Below are 24,888 nucleotides of genomic sequence, written 5' to 3' on the forward strand. Positions count from 1 at the left end.
TGGTTTTTAATAACAGGTTATTTTGGAGATAAACTGAATAGTAGTAAACAACAGATAATCGAGAGAATCAATGTGCTACCTGGATAGCCATATATGTGTGGCACCCTTTCCTTTTATGTTTCTTACATCTACTCTAATGGGGCTGACTAAATTCCTACTGACTGTGTGAGGAGAATTTCACTCAGAATTGGGAAATCTGTATCGAATGACTATGTAAGCTGAATGAATTGAGATTTAAACCTGTTTGTCTATTATTTTTTCCCTTGGTTCCATAAGATTAAGCATTATTAGAGATATCTATGTTTCCTCATCAATTAAACAACTGCACCCCTCAGTAACCTGAATACTAGACTTTCAACTCTCTCTTACTTTAGAGGTTTTCAAAATGTAGCTTGTGGACCACCTCTGTTAGAATCTACTGGGGTGCTATTTAAACAGTATAAAAACCTGGGTCCTACTAGCAAGACATCTTACATCAGGAAGTGTAGATTAGGGTTTGCAACATTGCATTTTAGTAACCTTTCAAGATAATTTTTATATTTGCTAAAATTTAAGGATTGCTTTAATGTCCTCTGTAGAACTTGTGTAATTGCATTGTATCATTAGTGGACACAGGATATGAGTGAGGACTCAGCTGGATCTATGTGGAAATATTTTAATGCTAATGCACAGGTATCAATGACTTAAAATGCTGAGAGCGTATAAAAGGTAAGATGACACTTCTAAGATCAACTATCTGAATTGAAGATGAAAGTTTTGTTGGCAAGCAGACTCTTTCTATCTTTCCTTGGCTATGTTCCCACTATGCATCTGCAGGTTGCTAGAGTGATGAGTGTTGGAGACTCATTTTACTGCTGCAATAAAGTTTTTTTTTCCACTTATAAGCCTTGGAAACTATGAATTTATTTTAGCTAGGTTTTAGATGTCCTATGGATTGCTTCCATTTTTAGTGGGTGTCACATTGCTAAGATTTTATTTTTCCATTAGAGACCAATGACTGGTATTTCTGTTAGAGTAAGAATTCAACATAGTACAGATTATATAGGTGTCTGAAGTTGTTTAAGGCTTGAACCTGCTAGTATGCACACTCCAGATAAAAATGTCTTCATTTATGTAGTCAGAAGACATAGTTGACCCATTGTGTCAAATTTTCTAAAGAATTTTCATGAATTCCCTTGAATGTGTTTATTTGAGATTCTTCCATTTTCTCTTTTCTTAAAATACTCTCAGAAACAAAATTACCTGATTCATTTCAATGACTTCCATAGCCATCTCTAGGGATAAACGCCAGGTGTATGGTTCCAAACCAACTTTTTCTGATAAACTTTAGACCTGTATTGCCCACTGCCAATTAGTTATCTTTTCTAGGCTAACCTATAGGTACCTCCAAATCAGTCTATCCAAAACTAAGTTCATCTTCTTTTCCCAAATTGTTTCTTCATCCTACTGTAGCCTATCCCAGCAAATGATGTCGACATTTACCCAGTTTCCCAAGTCAAGAAGACTGAACACTCTAACCTCCTCCCTTTCTATATCCAGTTAATCACTGAGTCCTGTTAACTTTATTCTCTAAATATTTCAAGAATCTCTTGACTTTTCCTCAACCCCAGTACCTTCGGCCTTGTATTAGATCGCCATTTTCTATCATCTTCATCAGTGCTTCAATGTTCTAATGTGGTTTCCTTTTCAATCTTCTACTCTTCTCACTAATTCTCCACAAAACTCAGGTCTCATTCTAGCATACTTAAAAATCTTCTCATGGTTTTCCATGATTCTTAGGGTGAAGTCTAAATTCTTAAATCACCCTAAAATTTTTCTTATTTATTTATGTGGCCCTAGCTTAACTCTCCAGCTAACCTATTTCTATTCCCTACTCTAGGCTTTTGTGTTCAGTTCTCTGCACTATGTCAGCAATGTAGTCTTACAAACAAGCTCTCTCCTTCTCAGACTCTATCTTCATTCTCTAAGCTGTGACATGGGCTATAACCTCAACTAAATACTCTCTCACATCCCCTCAGAAGAGATCAGTGTCTCTTTTCTCTGTACCCATGATAAGTCATATTATTTCTATTACAATCCTTGAAACAGTGTATCATAATTAGCTCTCTGATTTGTAACTCTATATTCCACCAGTTGGTCATCTCCATAAGGACAGGCACCATTCCTATGTGGGTAGTTTTTTTTTACTATTAAATCTCCAGTGTCTGACACAATGCCTAGGTTAACATATATATGCTAAATGATGCATGATGGGGTCATTCTAGCTGATAGGTGTTGGTTGCTGGGTTTTACTGAGTTAAAGTAAATTCTATGTTTCTGACTAGACTCAGTTGCAAAGGGGCCATGAGAATGCTTTAATATTCCACCACAACCAAGGAAGGAGGGTTGGGGAGACATACATAACACATTGCTGACATCTCTTAGTTCTCACTAAAGGTTTTCCCCAGATCATCAGTGAGGAAAAATTCAGTTTATATTGGAACCCTATAAAAAGTTGTATATAATTTTTGATATTAAGCTAAAACTAAATACATTTTCTGATAAAGCATGTGCATTCAGTCTTTTGCAGAATATCATTGCTATTCTTTATACAAATTTTATGTAAAGAAGTCCTCTCTTTATATAAAGAGATTGCAGAGATTGGGAAGAATTTATCTGATGGTTAAAGACATAGTCTAATGTGCCAAGTGAGCAAATTCAGAAATAGAATATTTCTTCCAGGATATTGTCTTAGTATGCGATATTTCTCTCAGAACATGATACTCATTATAACAAATCAGTTCATTTTATGATTATCCTCATCAGTGAGGTAATTGCTTCAAAATGGTTTTCCATTATCTATTGCTTTTCCTGAATGTTGGGATGTATTGACGAATTGTTGCTTCCTTGTAACATACATTTTATCTTCTGAGTATGTCGATTTAAGATGACCTTGTACCTGAAGTATAGGTTGTTCAAATTTACAGTTTTCAAAAATGTGTGGCTACTCAAAATTTGCAGATTATAAAATTAAAACTGAGAAATCAAAAACCAGTAAAATATGTATATGAGTCTCTTAATGAAGAAATAATGTCTGAAATAACATGCTCCAAAATGTGAGATCCAAGTTAAATCATGTAGAAATATTAACAATCAATTCTTTTTTAATTTGGTGACACAAAAACCAAACAGAAAATATTTACTTTTATCTTCAGAGTTTTCCCAAAAGAAAATTTTTTAATTTTAATAATACAAGATATGCATGACTTTAAAAGTTCAAAGAGTATTGTCAGAGCACTAAGCAGTTGTGTTTACAATAAACAAAGCTCTGAATCTGGTAAAGCTTATGCTCCAATTTTTATTCATCTTGTCTAGTCAAATGATATGGTTTGGCTCTGTTCCCACCCAAATCTCATGTCAAACTGTGATCCTGAGTGTTGGAGGGCCTGGTGGGAGGTGAATGGATCATGAAGGTGTTTTTCTAATGGTTTTGAACCATCCCCCTTGTTCTGTCTCGTGATAGAGTTCTCACAAAATCGGGTTGTTTGAAAGCGTGTAGCACTCCCCCTTCTTGCTCTCTCTCTCTCCTGCTGCCATGTGAAGATGTGCTTGCTTCCCCTCAGCCTTCTGCTATGATTGTAAGTTTCCTAAGGCCTCCCAGCCATGCTTCTTGTTAAGCCTGTGGAACTGTGAGTCAATTAACCCTCTTTTCTTCATAAACTACCGAGTCTCGGGTAGTTCTTTATAGCAGTGTAATGGACTAAGACATCAACATCTGTTGAAAGTGCAGGATTCTACTTTGCCCTAAAATTGGAACATGGAAAAACATGCATTTTAGAATTTCCACTTTCAAATGCCTCAGGAAATTTAAGATACTTTGAAAATTTCATATAACATACATAACTAGGGAGGCTTTAAGTTTTATTAATATGACATTAAATCATTTCTGTTTGTTATAGATAACAGTATAATATGGTCAAATTCATTTGTTAAATAGATTGTCTGCAAATACCTGCTTATGCACAATATTTAAATATTTACCAGAAATCTAAGCTTCCTAAAAATCAAATTTACTGCACATTTTAAAAACAAGAGTAGTACATTAATCATAGTCATGTCATTCAAATGGCTAATTGTCCACATTGCCAAATATTCACCAGTATTAAAACTGGGAAAATTCCTATGCTATAGGTTATTAAAATCTATCATTTCACAATTCTTATCTGGAAAATTTTCAGAGATACAAACCTTTTTATCACAAAGTTAATCTTCATTTTAATATTTATGTTATTTTAGTTGAAATCAAGGAGGAAATTATTTCATTAGACAAAAGCATGTAGAAAAAGAATATATAGTCTGAAAATGAAACTAATTTATGCTAAAACAGTATTTCTGTAAAATGTCATTGCAGCCTTTAAAAATTATGTTTTTCAAAGAATTGTCATCTGACAAAGTGCACATTTTCTTTCTTGTGAAATGAAATGAGTTATCAATTTAAAATAGTGTTTACATAGGCAAAACATATTCTGAGTCCTTGGGATTGATGGTGTAAATGCTGAATTTGCTCACATAAATAGCTGCCATAATTCTGCATCTAATCATGCTTAATCCTCTAATATACCTCTAAATTTCTAGCTCTGACAAATAGCACGCCAACCTATGTGTACTTACACCAAAATTATCCTAAATATTTTTTGTAGTTAGTTTGATTTTGAGTAGAAAATACATTTCTTCTTTAAAGGTCTTAAAAGTAAATGAACGCAGTTAAGAGGGTTGTAAAAATTCATCTAAGAAAAATCATTCCTTTTGATCTGTTGACATAGTTACCGTTTAAAATTTATATGTGCTTGTGGTCATGCAACAAGTCCCCCATAAGGGTGTGGCACATTATAATGGCTAGGAACACAGACACTGCAGCCCAAGAATCTGGGTTCAGATGGTAGCTCCACCATCTATTGTCTATGTGGACTAGGGAAAGCGACTTTACCTCTTTGAGTCTTGGTGTCCTCGTGTACTCAATGGGGATGATGAGAATAGAACCTAGTTCACATCACTGTATGAGGATTAAATTAAATAAGTCAATATTTAAAAAATTTTTAGAGCAGTACCTGCCACATACTAAGCATTGTAAAACTGATGGTTAAATAACTTTGTAAGAAGCAGTGCTAGATTCGGATGCCAACATTTGGATGATTTCTCTGTCTTGGAGAGACAGGACATTCTTAACCTGACAACATAGATGTAAAAATACTTCTGGGTTGCAAATAATCAAAGAAGGAGTTTTCCAAATATTTTATTTTTCCCCTAAATTATTTTTAGTCCTTGGACCTGGTCTTCATGTAAAGAACTGTGGCATTTTTTAGGGGTTTTATGGGCATATTTTAGGTTTTGCTTCCCATAGTTAAAATTTGTCTCATCCACTCTTCTCTGTACACCAGGAGACCTCTCTAGACTGCTCTGTTAAGAGACCCAAGCTCTCTTAACACCTGGCTTTTTCCTATGTTAAGCCAGGAGCAGGCACTGGCAAGAAATCAGAGGAAAGGAAGGGAAAAAGATGAGGATGTATATCTCCCACTGCCACATCTGCTCTCTTCTGATGGGCCAAGGTTTGACAGTGGCTCCTGTCTGATAGCCAGTCTCTCATGGTGGCTGCTTTTGCAGATTTCTTAACATTGCCTCCTGCTTGCCCTTTCAGAGAAGGGGTTTTAAAGCTTCCTGCTGTTACTGGCTTCTGGCTACTTCACCATCCCTAGTTGAAATGGACCCTTTGTTGAGCTCTTTTCGTTTACCCCAGTGAGTGTGTCATCTGGTCGATGCTAGCAACCTGCCCCATACAGGTAGTATTCGTTAATTAGTTATAAATTTGATCTTTTTGGCCTCTAAAGAAACTCACGTTGAGTGTTTAAAATAATAGGATGATTCACTATTTCCTATCTGCCCTTGAAACAATTATTTGTATAAAATGCAGTGGCTCTTTGGGAGACATTTCTACTCACAAACCCTTACCATAAAATTTGGGAAGTTTTTTGAAAGCAGAGTACTTTCATAATTTTTTTAGTGTGAGTTACAGAACCCAAAGCAATATTAAAGGTGAACACATCCTAACACGACATAGCTAGCTAGAAGATGCCAAGGCCTGTGTTCTTTCCCTCAATTATTCGATATCTATCAGAACATAATTTTAGCAAGGAAATAATTGAGACTATATAAAATTATATCAACTGTTTACTTCATTAGAAAATATAGGACAGTCATGTCAATGATTATTTCAATCACCTCGTGCTGGAAGTATATACATTTTGGGGTTTCAGGGAAGCATATTTAGAACAAACAAATGTAAGTTATAGTTTCACCCATTAGGTAATAAACATCATTAGGTCATTCTTTGAATAGCTCTGCACTAGACGACTTGCAAAGCCCAGGATTCACCGTGGTGCTCAAAATGCACAAAGTCCCTCTCTTCCTCTAGGTTACAGTTGGGAGGAGGATGTTAACGCAGGCTGCCTGTGATCCCCCGACTAACTTTGTAGAAGTAGGGATGTGAGTGTTGCTCTTTGGGGAAGGAGAAGAAGTCAGAACTTCATTTATTTTCTTATCCGCTGGACCTCCAGGTAAGCTGACACATGATGCCTGTTAGGAGGAAACAATTTTCTATATTGAAAATGCTAGGCAGGATGTTCCTGCTAAAAGATTCATTATAGTCAATAAATCTAGTACCTATGGATTTTTAAGACATAGTTCCTTGGACAATAAAAGTAACTTGGACAGCTCTCTGGGGTATATATTTGTCCACTCGGGTTGCCTTAACAAAACACCATAGACTGGGTGGATTAAACAACAGAAATTAATTTTCTCACAGTTCTGGAGGCTGGTAGTCCGAGATCAGAGTACCAGTGTGGTCTGACCCTGGTGAGGACTCTCTTTCTGGCCTGCAGATAATACCCTCTTGCCATGTTCTCACACGGCTAACAGAAAGAGACAGGAGACTCTCTAGTGTCTCTTCTTATAAAGGCACTAATCCCATCATGAAGACCTCACCCTTACAACCTCATTTAAACCCAGTTATCTTCCAAAGGCCTTATTCTCAAATACCATCACATTGGAGGATAGGAGTTCAGCATATGAATTTGTGGATTGTGGGAAGGGCATGATTAGGTCCACAGTAGGTATAAAGTGGAGATTCTGCACAATTTAAATCCTCCCTGTTCTGTGAGGTAACCCTGTGGACCTCACCTACAGACATCACTGATCATTCTGGCACTGACATGCATGTCTGATGTGAGAAAGAAGGAGCTGGGAGACATCTATGATGTTCAGACCTCTCTATCCTTTGCCCAAGCCTTCTGGATTTCCTGAATCCTTTATATTCTTAACAGATATTCATGCTGGGTACAATCTCTGATCAATGGATTCAATGTGACAGTCTGATCCTGCATATTAGCTCAACCATCTCATGAGGCTTCAATGCACAAATAAGCACAGAGATCACATCTGTTTCCCAATTTTGATAAAGTCTATAAAGAAAAGGTGCTGGTATCTTAAGAGGGTATAAAATAAGGATTTCTGAGAAGGTAACTTCAGGAGTAAGGCCTGAAAGGTTCCAATTAGCAAAGAGAGCTACAGGTTACAGGTGCGGGTGAAGGGTTATAAGTGCCCTTTCATTATTCTTTGTATGGTTAATTTTTATCAATTATCTTTCATTTCATTATTAACCCAGCACTTGATAAAACATCAAGAGTTTATCATAACCAGTGAGTAAGTCATTAAAAGATATTATTCTTTAAATCTTAGCTCAAAGGTTCTTTCCTCTGTATACCTTTTGGGTATCCCTCAGGCTGCTGAGAGGTAACTATTTCTGCATTTCAGCAAGTCCCCTCATTCTTCTATGCCCCTTGCCCTGTTCTTTGATGTGCTTCTTAAAGTATTTATCACACTAAACATTTATCACAAGATTTTACACTGACCATCATAAGACCTTTGATGGCAGATACAATATTTTATTTATCTTTGTATATTTTTGCTATTTTTCATTTGTCTTTTATTTATCTTTGTATACATGACACATAGGTGATGCTTCACATTAGTTTGTCAAATTAACAAACGAACCTTAAGTTGTGTTGAAAGCATTTCTCTTCATTAGTATACAGTGGGTTAAGATTATTAATTTACTCTGGAAACCACTAAGTACAAGCAAAATGATTCTTTAAAAATTTATGCAGTCTTTAACTCCAGAGAGTTATATAGAGGTATTTTCTATTCAAACTAATTTTCTAATATCTATTAATATAACACAGATGTACGTTTTAGTGTGTATATAGCTGACATTGTGTGCATGTGTGTGATTGAGAATTTTGTTGTAGTTGTTGTTGTTGAGACGCAGTCTCGCTCTGTCGCCCAGGTTGGAGTGCAGTGGTGCAATCTCGGATCACTGCAACCTCTGCCTCCCGGGTTAAAGCAATTCTCCTGCCTCAGCTTCCCGAGTAGCTGGGACTACAGGCGCCCACCGCCACGCTCAGCTAAATTTTTTTGTATTTTAATAGAGATGGGGTTTCACCGTGTTGCCCAGGCTTGTGACTAACTCCTGAACTCAGGCAATCCGCCTGCCTTGGACTCCCAAAGTGCTGGGATTACAAGCATGAGCCACTGCTCCCTATTGGATTGAGAATTTTAAGGAGATTGCTTTGTTATTGGCTTAGAAAAATAAACTGAATTGAGCAAAAGATTAGCCCAAGAAGCTTAGATGGTAAAAAAAAAAACCTAGTAAAAGATAATACAGTAAACTTATTAAAACTATTTATCAGCAGGTCAATTAAGCACTGTGGGAAACACAGATATTTATATAGTCACATTACAGGTAACGCAAGAAGTAAAGCAGAAAATGGTGTCCATAAACTCATGTGTCAAATCATTTTCATGCAAGCTAATAGTGATATATCAATGTAAAACCGGAGTCATACATAGTATAAATCTTTGGTGCAGTAACAGTAGTCAGGACAAAGACTGGACCCATAGTCTGGGACCCAGAGAGAACACATCACAGTGAGAGAACAAAAGGTGTCATGGCCAGATTACTCCAACTGCAAAGCAACATGCAGATAGGAGACACATTTAAAAACCCACTTTTTCCATCTTCCCCCGTATGCCTGCTCATACATGCTTCAGAAAAATTTCAAGGGAATTAACTATTTACTATTCCTATTCAAGTTGTCTACTACTCTGAATCTATTTTAAGTTAAAAAAATAGATAATTGCATGCTGAATATAGATGATAGTCTGAGAGCCTGAAGGAAAAGAAATATAAAATATAATATGAAACCACAATTTCCATGTCCTCTCTAATTAAATTCTCCAAGCAGACAATACTGGAAAGTGGAGGATATATTGATATGGGTAGAGCTTATTCTCAGGGTAAAGGAATGTGGACTCACACTCAGCCTAGCGAAGTTTTGAGTGGTTTGTTTTTGTTGTCTTTTCCTGTTTGGGGTAAGTCTGGAGTGAATTTCGAGAATGATAAATTGACAGCTAAACATTCAGGAGTTATTGTTAGAGGTCTTCTCTGATACCTATCTAAGTCTTCTCTAAATGTGTCCTTATACAACTCACTGTGTAAGAAAGAAAATTGGAAAATATAATTGGTAAACCATAGAACATTTTGGAAACCTGTCTTCAACTTTCCCTAATGTGATAAAGAGAGATGAATGTTGAATATTCCACTGATTATTGAATTCTGCAATTCTGCATTCATCATACAGAATTTAGTTTTGAAGCTTTTAATTCCCATTTCTTTCTCTTCTAGTTGACAACGAGGCTGGCAGTCCAACCTTTTCTCATTAGCCTGTCTGCTTTAACTTGGCACTTGTGTCTTTGGTTTCCCATTTGAGGTCTAATGTCATGTCCTGGGTACAGGTTAAGGCTAGCTTACCATTCTACCTTTGAGCCAAATGGTAAAGTGGAAGTTGGAATACATGCTTGAGCTTATTGGTAATAATATACTGTAAAGCTTGCTATTAGTCATGATAATAAAGTAAACATGATATTAGTGATGTAGATAATTTAGACATCTGTAACATTTTATTCTGCAAAATGTAAAATGATGATGATAGACTATTATTTTATATATCATTAGGGGAAAAATGTTCCTAAATAAATTTTTGTTCTAAAAGTGTACTTCTTTTTCAGATATATTAAGATATTAAAAAAGTCCGAAAATTTGAGAGAAACTGTAATTAGATCAGATGTACTTCTCTTAACATACTTAAAAATGCACTGAACATAATAACAGGTCAGAAGATCAGTGCTTTTCTTCTTTTTGAAGTTGGTAAATCTTTGTGATTAGCATTGAGGCTCCTTAAGCCTTTTTAAGACATGTTCAGTAATTTCTATACCAAAGGAACTCAGAGCTTTAAAGGACATTTCAAATGACTGGCTTATTGTTAATGTCTTATTACATTATGGACTAAAAAACCACAAATGATAGAAAGGTTACATATCTATTTACCCCTAAAGCATTACCAGTTGTCCAACTCCTGAAGATAAGAAAAATGTGTGTGTGGTGTGTGTGTGTGTGGCATTTTAGCATTAAGTTTATAATGTACCCTTACTTTTACTTAATAAAATATATTTCTATCAATATTATTATTATTTCTGTGATTCCTTCATCTATACCATGACTTAAAGGGTCGTTTGAAAGGTATTCTGATTGAGTCAATATTTATAACGTTATTTTCCTGAGAAAAATTGAATTCTGAGCAAATGACTAATACATGAACCTTCATAGTATAACCCAATTAAAAACTGAGAGATGTCTGTGTCTTTATGAATGTAATTAATATGCTCAGTGCACATAAAATGTACATAATATGATCAATAGATTTATCTAAAATTTCTCAAATATCTTCTTAAATATCATGGTGAAAATACAATTATATTAAGAAAACAATTCCTTTTTGGCAAAGAAAATGAAATTATCTATTCAAAATATGCCAATATAGAATAACTTAAGGAACAATTTAATTATAGAATAATTTTCACAAAAATGTCCAAAGGCAATTTTAACTGTAGTAAACTGTGAGCATATTCTGAGCATAATTAGGGATAAGTCATTATATGAGGTGAAGATATTTGTACACTAATAAAAAAGGAAAGTATTTTTCCTGGTGTGGTGGATCATGCCTGTAATCCCAGAATTTTGGGAGACCAAGGTGGGAGGACTGATTGAGTCCAGGAGTTTGAGACGAGCCTGGGCAACAAAGTGAGACTCCCATCTCTACAATAAATTTGCCAAGTGTGCTGGCACACATATGTGGTCCCAGCTACACAGGAGGCTGAGGCAGGAGGATCACCTGAGCCCAGCAGGTTGAGGTTGCTGTGAGGCACGTTTGGCCTACTGCATTCCAGCCTGGGCAATAGAGCAAGACACTACCTCAAAAGAAACAACAAAAAAAGGAAAGTATTGAATGGTCTAAATTATTTTTAAATATCACAATAAATATATGTTTAAGGATTGACTTTAGGAACAAGGCCACCTAATCATGGTTTGGAGTATGGCCTATATACCCTCTTATCTATAGGTCTCTTCTCTCTTGTCTTGTGTGTGTCTGAAAAGCTTCAAGTAACTTCAAAAGTGCGAATAATTTGATAAGGTAAATAAAAGCTGCAACCTGACATCAGGAAATTTGAATTCAGCTGCCATTTCTGCCTTGGGAAAGTGCTGGCTTTATTTTCCTCAAAGGAAATGATGTAAATACTTAACTAAAATGATTGCTGGGAGGGACATGAGAAAAAAAAACTATCTGTAAGATTCTACTTTAAACTGAGAAGTGTCATGTTAGGCAACTAGCACTTTGTTTGTTAGGTCTTAAAGAAAACTGGCTGATTACCAAACTCCTTAAGAACAGTCCAAATGGAGAAAGATACAATGATTGAAGCCCAGTCATGATCTGGCTGCTGATGTCCTGTGGTGTATCTGGAACCTAAGATACCTGTGAGATGGCAGTCTCAAGTCTTTGTGTGTCCAAATGGCTTGTGTGATTGAACCATGACTTTTTTGGTTTTAAGTCTACAGCAAAAAAATATAATTTATAAATGTTTTTGAAGAGTATATTTGGGGTTCATACTTTTATCTTCATAAACTTAATACCTTGATTAAAATTAATTTTTTATCAAAACCTTAATAGAATACAAATACCTTCTGGACTTGGCATATGTAATTTGTGCTGATCCTTACTTATATGCACAAGTCATAATTTAGCAATTTAGTTTTGTTACAACTTTTCTATAAAACACCATGACTTTTTTCATATTCCAATGGATTTACCAGAATAGGTGCTTAAAAGACAAAATGGTCAGGCTCTTTACCTTAGCTATCTCAGTGTATCTATGAAATTATAGTTTGTGGAGCTATTATTGGCATTGGTATGAATGATGTCTATAGCACAGAGACATAACAATTTGTTAGTAATGCTTTCTGGCCTGAGTGACATTTTTCACATTACCTACATTCTTTGTCCTGGAGTCTTTTCAAAGCTCTTGCTGTTGATTAAATTCTAGGCCAGACAATTGCTAACATCTCCCAAATGTAATATTTTTGAAATAGCTTTGAAACTGCTATTTCATTCACACATTCTGGAAGAGTTTCTTCTCCTATATAATACCATATGTTCAGCTTCTATCATATATTCCCAGTTCAAAAAACCTTCTGTCTTATGATGTGTCACATCAATCAACAAGGTGTTTATTTGGAAGACATTTGGTCGTGAGCTATAACATTCCTTCCAGATACAAATTAAATGAAACCCCAGCATATAGTTCTCCATCATTCATCATTCGAGGTAGTTAGACAAGACAGGCTTTAATGACTTGAAAAGCTCTTCCAAGGGCAAATGCATTTCCAGATATTTTGGTGTGAAAAATACTATGGTTACACTGAACTTGTGCCCAGATTCTCTTTTGTAAAATATATTTCTGGAATTCTTTAAGAAAACTTATTGAAAGAACATAATATCCCTGAGCAATTCTTACAATTTCTTTAAAATTTATTTAAAATTTAAAATTTTCTCTCTCTGTTTTCCTCTCTTCTTCCTCTACCCTTCATTTGAATCTTTTTCAAAGGATTGTGCCACAAGTGTTTCTATGCAACAGCCAGAATTAGACTGAAGGCTACATATGGATATAAAAGAGAAATGGACAAACATTTGATAAATACTGATGACTTGATTTATGTCTGTTGGTAGATTTTTCTAAATGGAAAATCATTTTACTTCCACTTTCTGTGCAAACATAGCCTTCACCTATAATTCCATTAATCTCAGGAGTATTTGTTTTACTCTTTAAACCATACATATTATTTCTGTGTATATTACTAAACATTAATATCTCCAAAAAATTCTCTCAGGGTAGAATTAATCAAATAAAGAGAGCTATTTGGAGGTGCCAAATGAATACTCGGCACCTAATTTTTGGAACCCAAAGACACAAAAGGCATTTTCCTTACTTTCTTCAATATTGTTATTTAAAAACAAAAATATGTATTTAATCAGCATATGAAATATAAAATACAATGAAACTACATAATGAAGTCAACATGTAAATGTAATCACTTAGCATTGTAAAACTAATTAACAGCAGATAAGATGAGTTCTTTCACCTTTGATAGCTCTGATTCTGGTTTAATTTTCTTTATCATAATTGAAGTAAATAATACTCTCAAAAGCTAATTCCTTTTGGTTTAAGGGCATCTATTGTGTTTTCATTTTTTACATTTGTTCCTCTGGAAGCAAATGCAAAGATGTCACTATGCCAAAGTCCTTAGCTGATGGGAATCACAAAATAGAGACTTGGTTACCTTCTCTGGGTTGTTTGTATGGTTCATCATTTAATTCTTCTCATTACAAAGGGTGCACTAAAAATGTCTCCTTTTCTAAGACTGTAACATAAAATCAATAAATCTTAATGCATAGGAGTCTTTTGTAAAATGGATAATTTAATAGAGAAAGTACAAGTCTATGTGTACTTACAATTTTCGGTCAAGCTTACTTAATACAGATTTATTTTAAAATTTGGTGTCGTAAATTTCTTGAATACAAATATACGATTTATGGTTTGTTGATAGAAATGTTATGTTACTTAATTCATGTTTATCCTTTCTTTCAAACATTAAATTCCCACAATGAGAAAAGCAAAGGGATGAAAAGTACATTTGTCAGGGTTTCCAACTGGATATTTTTCTGCCAGAATGATACCTTTACTTATCACAGATTTTACTTTCATCAGGTTTTTAAGTTTGCCAATTTCATTAGGAAAGTGAGAAAAGCTGGGGGTTTATTATTTGAATTTTGGAGCTTTTAACCTTGGAGAGATGCAGCCAAAATCCACCGCTGACATTTTAACTAATGCAGATGGAGATGACAACTTCAGACTAGTATCAGTTGAAGAAAGTTCCTGAAAATCACCCTTCTCATGCCTACGTGGCAATTCTAAATGAAATGTTTCTTATTAATGTATCTTAACTGCAATGGCAATGAGGCATGAAAAGAGTATATGAGTAAGTGTCAGAGGGTCTTTTACTAATCAGTTGTGTTGTGTGATCCCTGGATACAGCCCATTAATCATAGCGTTTCATTTCTTTCTTCCACAGTACAGAGATATTGCCATCAGCTACAGCCATTTCACAGTGCCACTGCCAAGATCTACTGAGATAATGGATATGAAATAGCTTTGAACAGTGCAGGGTGCTACAGAAAGACAAGGACTTATTATTTTAACACAAATTGTACATGATGCTTTCCCAAACCCTTGAGGAATTTGGCTTATGGCCTTACAATATAATATTTCATTGACATCATTTCCAGATTCAAAAATATAAATATACTGCATCGGTGCAGCTAATGTTGATGTGTGCGTGTGTGTGTGTGTGTGTGTGTGTGTGTGTGTGCATGAGAGAGAAAGATTGAGAGAGAGACTTATAAGACAAATTTCAACAGAAGCAGTTAAGGTACTAAGAAAATTAATAATATGCTGTAATCTTATTAATGAATTACCTAACCAGTGTTGAAAATCTGATGACCATCATTTATTTCCTCAACGCTCATGAACATATAGGACACTTGCTGTTTATTCTACTATTTTTAAACTAGAGGATATTTCCCGGGATAACAAACATTGTGAACAGCTTAATACACCGTCTATGTCAACCTGCTCTCCTTAAATTTTGAAGCGACAAAATGAGGTTCAAGAGAGATTAAGTACTATACTCAAAGTCATCTGACTTAGGAGGAGTAGAGCTGAAGTGGCAATACCCTCTAATTTTAATCTAGTTTTATTTTCACTATCTACCACATGGAATCAGAACTGTCTTGGAGATTTATGCATCTGAACAATAATATTTAGAACATCATCTCATCTTTGCCACCACTTTGTTCAACACAAAATGGCTATTCAAACTACTCTGGAACCCTGTCTTGTCAACCAATGCAGGAATCTTAGTTAATGTATTCCATAAACACACCCAGGTTTCCCTTAAGCACAGACTCCATGTAAGACAAGTTTCATACTTTTTCATTGTGAAAGATGCAGGTACTATTGGATGGATCTGAAGAGTTGGCAAAATGACAGGAAGATCAGGCAGGCTGCCTGTTTTTAACTTTATGAAATTTTTCATGTTTTATTATCTATCTACTCAGATAAAATTAGGTGGGACACATTTTTAATGCTTCCAATAAATAAGAAAAATGTGCTTGCAGCATGAAAAATCCTTTGACTGCCTTGTGTTATTTGCAACAGATGAATCTAATTTGTATTCAGACATCAGTGCTATAACTAACTAGAGAAATAAAATGGATGTCTATGATCTCTCTTCAATTATTTAGTAAGGATGAAGTGTCAATTGGCTAAAAGTAATAACACCATGGCTGTACTTAGTGTTACACCTATTAGGTAGAAATTCAAGATGGGATATACACACATACACGCATATATACAGCAGATTAATAACACAGAAGTTTAAGCAATCCAAAGTCATCGTATTACTTTTGGAGGCCAAAGTATTTATACTTCAATTAGTTGGTGTTGACAAGAGGCTTACAATTCTATCATATTATGCAGATAGAATGCTATTTTTTAAAACAGTTAAATATTGGAAAATAAATTGGTGGAAATATGAAAATTTATCTATTGTGCAGTACTGGCAGAATTCATTTATCTGTGACAGAGTCCTTCTAAACCAGGGATCTAGGAGGTCATAAAAAGATCTTAAATGTATGATAAGGAAACTATGGAAACCTTAGGTGTGGAGCACCATTTTGGGTTTAACCCTAAATGATGTTAGGCTGATACTCTTGTAACTTCTAAAAAGCAGGAAGAAAATATAATTCACAAATCAGGACGTATCTCATTCTATCTATCTAATACTTAAGACAAAGCATTACTATTTGAGTGTCACATAAGTATTCAAAGTGTTCATTATTGTTTCATGTTTCAGTAGCTACTGAAATAATCCTGAATATGAATGATTTTGCATGCTTTTCTCCATCTGTTATCACACAACTTGGTCTCTGAAGACCATATCTTCCTTAGGCACCAACAGCTAGACATGAGTCAGCTATTGTTTTACTGGAGGAGAGTGTCACAATAAAACTTCAAATTGAAGGTAAGAAGAGATTTACACTATGAAGTAAATAAGCAGCAAGCTTTATTGTAAGACAATGTTCAAACATTTACTTCCAGAGGCAATAATGCTGCCTTACTTTCCCTTTCCTCTAATGTCATAATTATGGGTCATAATGGGTGGAAATAGGTGATGAATGACCACACTGGCAAAAGTAGCACCTGACTCAAACACTACAAGCATCAAAAAATGTAGGGCCAGTTACCACTTTTGTTGTCGTCTGGTAGGAACAAACAATTAACAGCATACAGCAGACTACTGCCTTATGTACAGCAATATTCATTCCAACCAACTTCTGTGAACAACCCTCATTTAACAACTCAGGAGACCTATACAACACCTGCATACCATCCAAACCAGAAATATGGTCAAAGAACCTGGACAACTATGAGAGCAAGAACCTGTGCACCTATGACAGCAGTATGGTAGATGCTCTATCAGCTGATCAAAGAAGAAAAATATATGACTGAGAATTATCTTGAATCTTAGCAGTTGACAAAAAGATTCTCTTCTAGTGCTGATATGAGAGTCAGAAAGAATCTAAACACAGCAAACTTTTCTTCAGGACTAATAAAATAGAAAGGAAGACATTCTGGAAAAGGAAGGGCACTAATTTAATCAAATTCTTTCTACTTTGCTGTGGATTTTTCCATAAGGATTAATCAAAGATTATCTTGGTGCAGTGTTTATATGGAATACTTCTCACATATATAGGTTACAAGTATTGTGAAGTTAAAATTTGGGAATGCAAGTCCATTTTATTTTAAAAGCTTGTGTTGTTAAACATATTTTGTAAATATCAATTTTTGAGATGTTCAAATTAAAACATCATTAAGTTACATTTATATTTGAGTAATGCCTAAGGCCAAAGATATAAGAAAATTAAAGAAAGCATACTATCATATCACTGAGCCATATCAAAATGAAGAACACACTAATGTTTATATTATACTTATTTCTTGAATCCTGGGAATATTTCTTCTATGTACAATTTATCTCAAAATATTAATATATACTATTGTAATAATACAATAATAAAAACACCTTATTGTCTCTTCTAAGAAATCAAAGCTCCTTAACTTATTTTGCCTTCTTCAACCTATATATAGTCTTGAAGTCAGGAATGATATAAAAGAGACACTAGAGCTCAGAAGGAATCTGTGATTTATCCAGGCTTCAGTGAAGGATAATAAATATAAACATACATGGATCCATCTATTTTGCCCCAGCCCCAATACCACCACAGCAAGCCAACCTGCTATCATCCTTCACATGGACTAAATACAATGGATTTCTAACCGGACTGTATTTCTGTACTTGCTTACCTTCAATTCACTTTCTATGTCAAAATTAGGGTGATCTTCTACAATCCAAATGCATTCATACATTCGCTTGTTTTGCAAGTTTAAAGTTCTTCACTTGCATGAGATTGAGAAGTTACTCAATATGAGCTAAAAGTTGCTGAATAATCCATCCCTGTCTACCTCTCCAGGGTCATTACTTACCACTCTCCTCCAGTATCACAATGCTCCAGACACTCTTTGCTCACCTCAGGGATTTCGCAGATACCTTTCCTTTGGCTGGAATGCACTTCCCTCTGCTACAACTGGATAATTTTTCACATCTTCTAGATCTCATTTTATAGAGATGGGGTGGGGGAAACCACAGAAACTTCTTAATCCATAAGAAGCGTCTGTGTCTCCAATCTTAAATAATTGTTCATCTTATATTATCTCATTGCAATATCTACTTTTCTTACATAGAAAGTTGATTATAATTTGTAATTATGTATTTATTTCTGATTATTTGTATCATTTCTCTATCTCCCCACCCCTCTCCATGACTGTTTCTATTACTTTCCATTAAATACTCTGTGCCTTACAAGGATATGACCAGTAGCTAACCAGCAAGTAATAGATATTTGTAACAGGGTGAAAAAAGAACTGAGGAAATGGATTGGTAGATAAATGGATAGAGTTAAGGCTAATATCCAAATAGGCAAATGTGTTTAATAGTCAACTGTAAAGGATTCATTGTTGGTTAGGTTCAAACATAACTTGGCTATTTATTTTCTGGGTGACTTTGGACAAGTTAATAAACTCTCTTACTCTTCTAATTTACTTTATGTTTTTGGCTTTACCATAATAGTAAAATTGCAATGATTTGGGGGATAATATCATCAGCAAAAAAAGATACAAAGTGAAGAGAATGTAGGGAAAACTGTGATATTAACAAGTTATCGAAAGTGGGTGAAAGATCAAGAACACAGGTGTTTTGATATCCTTAGAAAGAATGAAGCAGAAACGCTGCCTGAACAGAGAAAGAATATTGTATGGATATTGAAAGAAAGAAGCAGGAACAGGTAAGAAAGAAATATGAAGGAGAAAATAGCAAGTATTTCCTCTTCTTTTCAGTTCATGACTGATGGCTTCTAGTTTTGTGATTCCCTTCCCCATTAGAATGAATATTTATGTTAGAATGAAAATAGTGCATGTTATTTATGCACTAATGATTAAGCAAAGTGTTTTCAGTAAAATAATCTATTCAGTTTTTTGTTACCTTTTATAATAATATTTGTCTTCAATTATTACTAGAACAAAAATGTTTTGCATGAGTAAAAGGAAAGGTCACATTCAAAGCAGTTCTACATCATTTTCAATTCAAATGGGTAGACACTTGAATAAAAATGTACCATGATTCACACTGTAAACTGATATTAAAATTGCATGCATTAAAATATATAAGTTTGCCAATGTCAAACTAGTAGCAATGGATCTTTTTTGACATCATTATAAATAATAACTTTTGCATCACAAAGCAGGTAATATAAAAATGACTGTGGTTGCTTGCAACATCTCAGTTCATATATTCCAAGATTCAGCATATAACTTAGCACCTTTAGAAAAGAGCAATTGTTCTGTTGATAATCAATATAATATAAATAATGACTAAAGCTACTTTAAGTTCTCTGGACAAGTGCTTCCTAAAAACAACACCTCCTTAAATAATCAAATAAAAGTAAGTGGGGAAAATCTGAAGCTTAAAATCCTCCACAACCAAGATGCCACCAGATAACAAGAGTAGCTGATTCTAACTAGCCTATCTAAGCTGACTTTCTAAAGACAGGGGCAACTATTGGTATCTACTGAGAGAGAGGGACAGTGACATTTCTCATTCAAGTGGCATGTGTGATGGCACATGCTAATGCTGGCATAACTGGTGACTTCTGCTCCAGCTGCATTCTACGGTGAATCCTCAATGTTGCATCCCAACTGAGCTCATTAAGTTCAGAAATTTGAGCCAAGAAGAAACAAAATTCTTATCGTGTTTTTACATGGGAGTAGAAAAAAAGAGCTCACCAATTCTGTCTAAGCTCTCATGTTTCATTCCCGAAACATGCAGAAATTAATCTTCATAAATGGAAATGGAGACATGCAGCCCAAGTAACAGGCCTCAGTGACCACTGGAGGCCAACTGTTTCATATGTTTTTATTATATTCTGGAATTAAATTTGAGAGTTACAGTTTTTATCAAAATTAACCCTAATTTGTAGTCTATAGTGGCCCTTACAACATTTAAGTTTTATAATCAAGGCATTTTAGCTCTGCTAATACTAATAAAAAGAAAATAAAGCTTTCTTATTTTTAAGGTAAATTAAGTATGTAACAAGCTGTAACTGGAATCAGTCAGTCTCAGTTTAAATATTCATTTTCAACTTACTCTTCTTTACTGCTACTTAAATACTTTGAAAACAGGTAATAAATGCACTAAGCATTGTTTTGCATGGTCCTAAACTCTTTGAGGGCAGGCTCCATGTCTTTAAATTTACCTCCTTTCCTAGAATTGTGCTTTCAATATGGGAAATTTGGGGTACATACTTCTTGAATACATTTATAACATAAAATAATTCAACTTGAATACATTTATAACATAAAATAATTATTTTAAATAATTCTGTTTAACATAAAGTGATGAAGTAGAAATAGAAAGTAAACAAGATGCAGAAGATTAATTTGGCTTTACAAAGATTAAAGTTACTCTCTGATTTTAATAATGACCTCATTAATAAATATTTATTCGATCCTTACTAATGACAAGGTCTTAGTCTTGGTACTGTGCATTAGACTCATTTTATTTCCATATACTTTGTTAAAACAGGATTGACTACATCTTCCTAAGTGAGTACCACAATTGCATCTTCCTGGGCACGGTATGAATCATTTACAACACTTAGTATTGAAAAGCACAGTTGATGTGGTGGCATTTATTATAAAGCATACCCATTTGAAGCAGTAATTGTTCTGCTACCAGGGCACAACCCTTTATAACATCCCTTAAAGAGTTTTTTTATGAAGATGGAACTTTAATTTTTTCAGTAGCTACCAAGTGCAATGCTTGAGTACCTTTCCTCATTTGTGTTTTTTATCATGAATCACTACCCAGAGGCAATCATTAGCTAATTTGCTGATTTATGGTTGCAGTTTATGAGCTTTAAACAATGCTAAACCATTTTTGTTCCTTCCTCAGTGAACTGACAGATGAAGAATGTCTGTCCTTTATATTCTTAGCTGTGTAAAGTAAATGCACCTCACTCTATGTGTTCTTGGCTTCTATGACATCTGAAATTGCTGCCTTATTACTTTCCTGCTGGATCTTAACTGAAAGCAATGTTTACCTAGCTACCCAATCTGAAAGCTGCTAAGGTTCTTTGTGCTGCCACCTATGACAAAACAAGGTCAGAACATCAGTTTAGTACGGGAATCTAATAGCTATTACTTATGCAGTATTCTAGTGACATACATACTGAAGAGCAAAATTGGTTGCTGCTGTGTAGGCTGACAGGGCCTGGCATCCTGGCTGTGTGAGACATGTTTTCATTATTCAATGAGACACAAACATACATTCAAAACTTGTTTTGAATAATGACAGTCTATATTACCTTTGCATGTGTGATCCAAATTTTATACTAAAGAGAGGAAAGATCTTGAATGCTTCCTGGGGCTGACCTGCTAGCTGTGTCATAATTATCTAAAAAGCTGAAAAGGCCACAGTGTGAAATAGCATTAGAATGCTTCTAAATTTTCTGGCCAAATACACACATCAGAGAGACAATAACAAGTGCTGGCAAGGATATGGAGTAATTGGAACCCTCATACATTGCTATTGAGAATATGAAATGGTGCAGCTGCTTTATGAAAAACAATCAGGCAGTTTCTCAAATACTTAAGCAATTCCACTCCTAGGCATATACCTAGAGAATTAACAACACATGTCCACACAAAAACTTGTACACAAATGTTCATAACAGCATTATTCATAGCAGCCAAAAAATGAAAATAACCCAAATGTCCATTAACTGATGAATGCATAAACAAAATGTGGTATATCTGTAATCTATACAGATAATCTATAACTTATCTCTATAGATACATATAATCTATACAGATAAACTATCTGTATAGATTACAGATAGATAATCTATCTGTATAGATTACAGATATACCACATTTTATATTGTTCAGCCATTAAAAACAACAAAGTTCTGATACATGTTAAAAAATTCATGAGCCTTGAAAAAATTATTCTGAGTGAAAGAAGCCAGATACAGAGCCACAAATTATACAATTCCATTTATATGAAATGTCCAGAATAGGCAGATTCACAAAGACAGAAAGTAGATGGCTAGGGATTGGGGGCGGTGGAGGAGGAATGGGACGTGACTGCTAATGGGTACAGGGTATCTTTTCGAAGTGATAAAAATGCTCTGGAATTAGATTTTGGTGATGGTTGCACAACTTTGTGAATATATTAAAATTTACCAAATTTTTTAGAATGACAAATGGCATGGTATATGAATTATATCTATTATTATTATTATTATTATATTTTGAGACAATCTCACTCCCTCACCCAGTAGAGTGCAGTGGGGTGATCTCAGCTCACTGCAACCTCTGCTCCAGGGTTCAAGCCATTCTCCTTGAACTACTCTCAGCCTCCCGAGTAGCTGGGATTACAGCCATGTACCCCCACACCTGGCTAATTTTTGTATTTTTTTAGTAGAGACGGGGTTGCCATGTTGGCCAGGCTGGTCTCAAACCCCTGACCTCAAGTGATCCACCCACCTCAGCCTCCTAAAGTGCTGGGATTACAGGCGTGAGCCACTGCACCCAGCCTATTATACTATTATTGATATCTTCATGTGCTATGCATCTTTGTATTAGTAATTGTTAGGCCTTTATTTTTTTCTTTTCACATGCATATAGAAAGCTTATTTGGATTAATTTCTTTTAAGAAGCACTTAAATTATATTAACCACTATTGTGCATTTTTATCAAACAGCCCAAGATTTAGTTTTTAATATATGTTTCTAATTATCATTTGATCTATTATATTTGATATTTCTCACCTCTTTCTATCGAATGAACCCTTAATTCTCTTTGATTTTCTTTAATATGCTTAAGTGTCAATCTTTTCTGTTTCAGATAATGAGAATTACTCCATTGCTCATATTCACATAGGTTTAAAATCTGAGCTGTTTTAAAATTTATCCTATTGCCTTTAGGGTACAGGGATGAAGGAGAAGGATGTTGTTTCTACTTTCTAATTCTGTTTCTAGAAGACTACTGGAAATAAAGTTCTACCTCCCAGGCAAAAATAAATATACTTTAAAGGCCTCAAATTACCATATTTCTCAAAATCTATCATTACCTTTCCCTGGGACTATAAAAATAAGCTATTAACTGGCATCATCCAACCTCTGTTCCGACCTCTCTAATTTATCCTACACTTTAAATCTTCACTAAAGTACATTCCATTATAATATTTCTCTCCTCAAAAACTTTCAGCAAATACTGCTTTCCTATTAAAATTAGTATAATTTTCAGCATATTTCAGCTTTTCTGATCTTCCCATCCCATATTTTACTAATTCCTGCATCTATCTTATAAATCAGATGAACAGGTTCTTTATTTTTCCCATTCCCACACATTCTTATAATGATCCTTGTGATAACCTACTGCCTGGAATGACCTCACTTCTAGTACCTTTGTTGATATTTTATGTTTCTTATGGCTCATGAAAAATCACAGGTAATACAAAATCTCATAAAAGCAAGAACTTTGTCTTATTCCCTAGTTAACTCCAATGACCAGAACAGTGTCTGGCACAAAGTAGAAATTCAATCAATCAATCTATATTAATTTATAGTTAAATGAAGGAGCTAATAGCATTCATATATTCTTGATACTCCTGTTCACTGTCCTTCTTCTGAAATCATGTAAAGCTAGCTTTTTGTTATATTCTGCTGTACATTTTAGTTATTTGACTATCTTTATTTATTTTCCTTGTAATTGTTCATTTCTTATTTCCTGAATTTTGTAATACAGCACCTTACACTTGATCTCTGTTCAGTTAATATTGGCTGAATTAAATTAATCAACAGATGCCAATATGCTCACTTTGGAAATTGTATCTGCTTTATATTGTTTTTGCTGCAGGCTGATTTACATAAATATTACATGCTTAGAAGGAAAAAAACTACTTGACAAGATAAACTCTAGGTATTTTAATTATTCAGTTTTTACTTAAAATGGTAGATTTCATGACATATTTTGTTTCGGAATTATTGAATCATATAGAATGTGCCTTTTAAAAATAAACATGATTGACATATGAGTTCACACTTGTAAAAATAATTCAAAAACGTGTAGCTTTTGAAGCCAAACATATATAAGTATTTACCCATTTTGCCAATACTCAGTGATAGCAGAGGTCCTCACCACCCAGTTCAGATTCAAAATGAGGGATGCAGTTCCTTGTTTTTTTTTTGAGATGGAGTCTTGCTCTGTCGCTCAGGCTGGAGTGCAGTGGCATGATCTTGGCTCACTGCAACCTCCGCCTCCTGGGTTCGAGCAATTCTCCTGCCTCAGCCTCCCGAGTAGCTGGGACTACAGGCGCATGCCACTACGCCCAGCTAATTTTTGTATTCTTAGTAGAGACGGGGTTTCACCCATGTTGGCCAGGATGGTCTCGATCTCTTGACCTTGTGTCGGCCCGCCTTGGCCTCCCAAAATGCTGGGATTACAGGCGTGAGCCTCTGCACACGGCCCAATGAGGGATACAGTTCTTCATGTCACCTTTGAGATCAGAGTTGGTGCCAATGGAATTTTAAAACACTTCTCACTAAACTACTACTGGTTGGCTAGGTCATTGGTGGTGAACGTGGAGAGAATAAATCTGAGAAAGCC

The 24,888-nt window shown here is 34.9% G+C and overlaps 1 protein-coding gene across 13 annotated transcripts in view; it reads right to left on the minus strand.

Annotated features, from left to right (window-relative positions):
• Positions 1-24,888, minus strand: part of KHDRBS2 (KH RNA binding domain containing, signal transduction associated 2) — a 795,325-nt gene that overhangs the window by 330,297 nt on the left and 440,140 nt on the right. The window contains exon 7 of one of the 13 annotated variants that reach the window (XM_014345393.4): positions 3,238-6,609. The exons of the other annotated variants lie outside the window; for them this stretch is intronic. Within the exon in view, the coding sequence (XP_014200879.1) occupies positions 6,445-6,609 (165 nt within the window). The 3' untranslated portion in view covers positions 3,238-6,444. Of the gene's footprint in view, positions 1-3,237; positions 6,610-24,888 lie in introns of those variants that run through there. 13 annotated transcript variants of the gene reach the window in all.

The sequence above is a fragment of the Pan paniscus genome, chromosome 5 (assembly GCF_029289425.2).
Source record: "Pan paniscus chromosome 5, NHGRI_mPanPan1-v2.0_pri, whole genome shotgun sequence".
Lineage (NCBI taxonomy): Eukaryota > Metazoa > Chordata > Mammalia > Primates > Hominidae > Pan > Pan paniscus.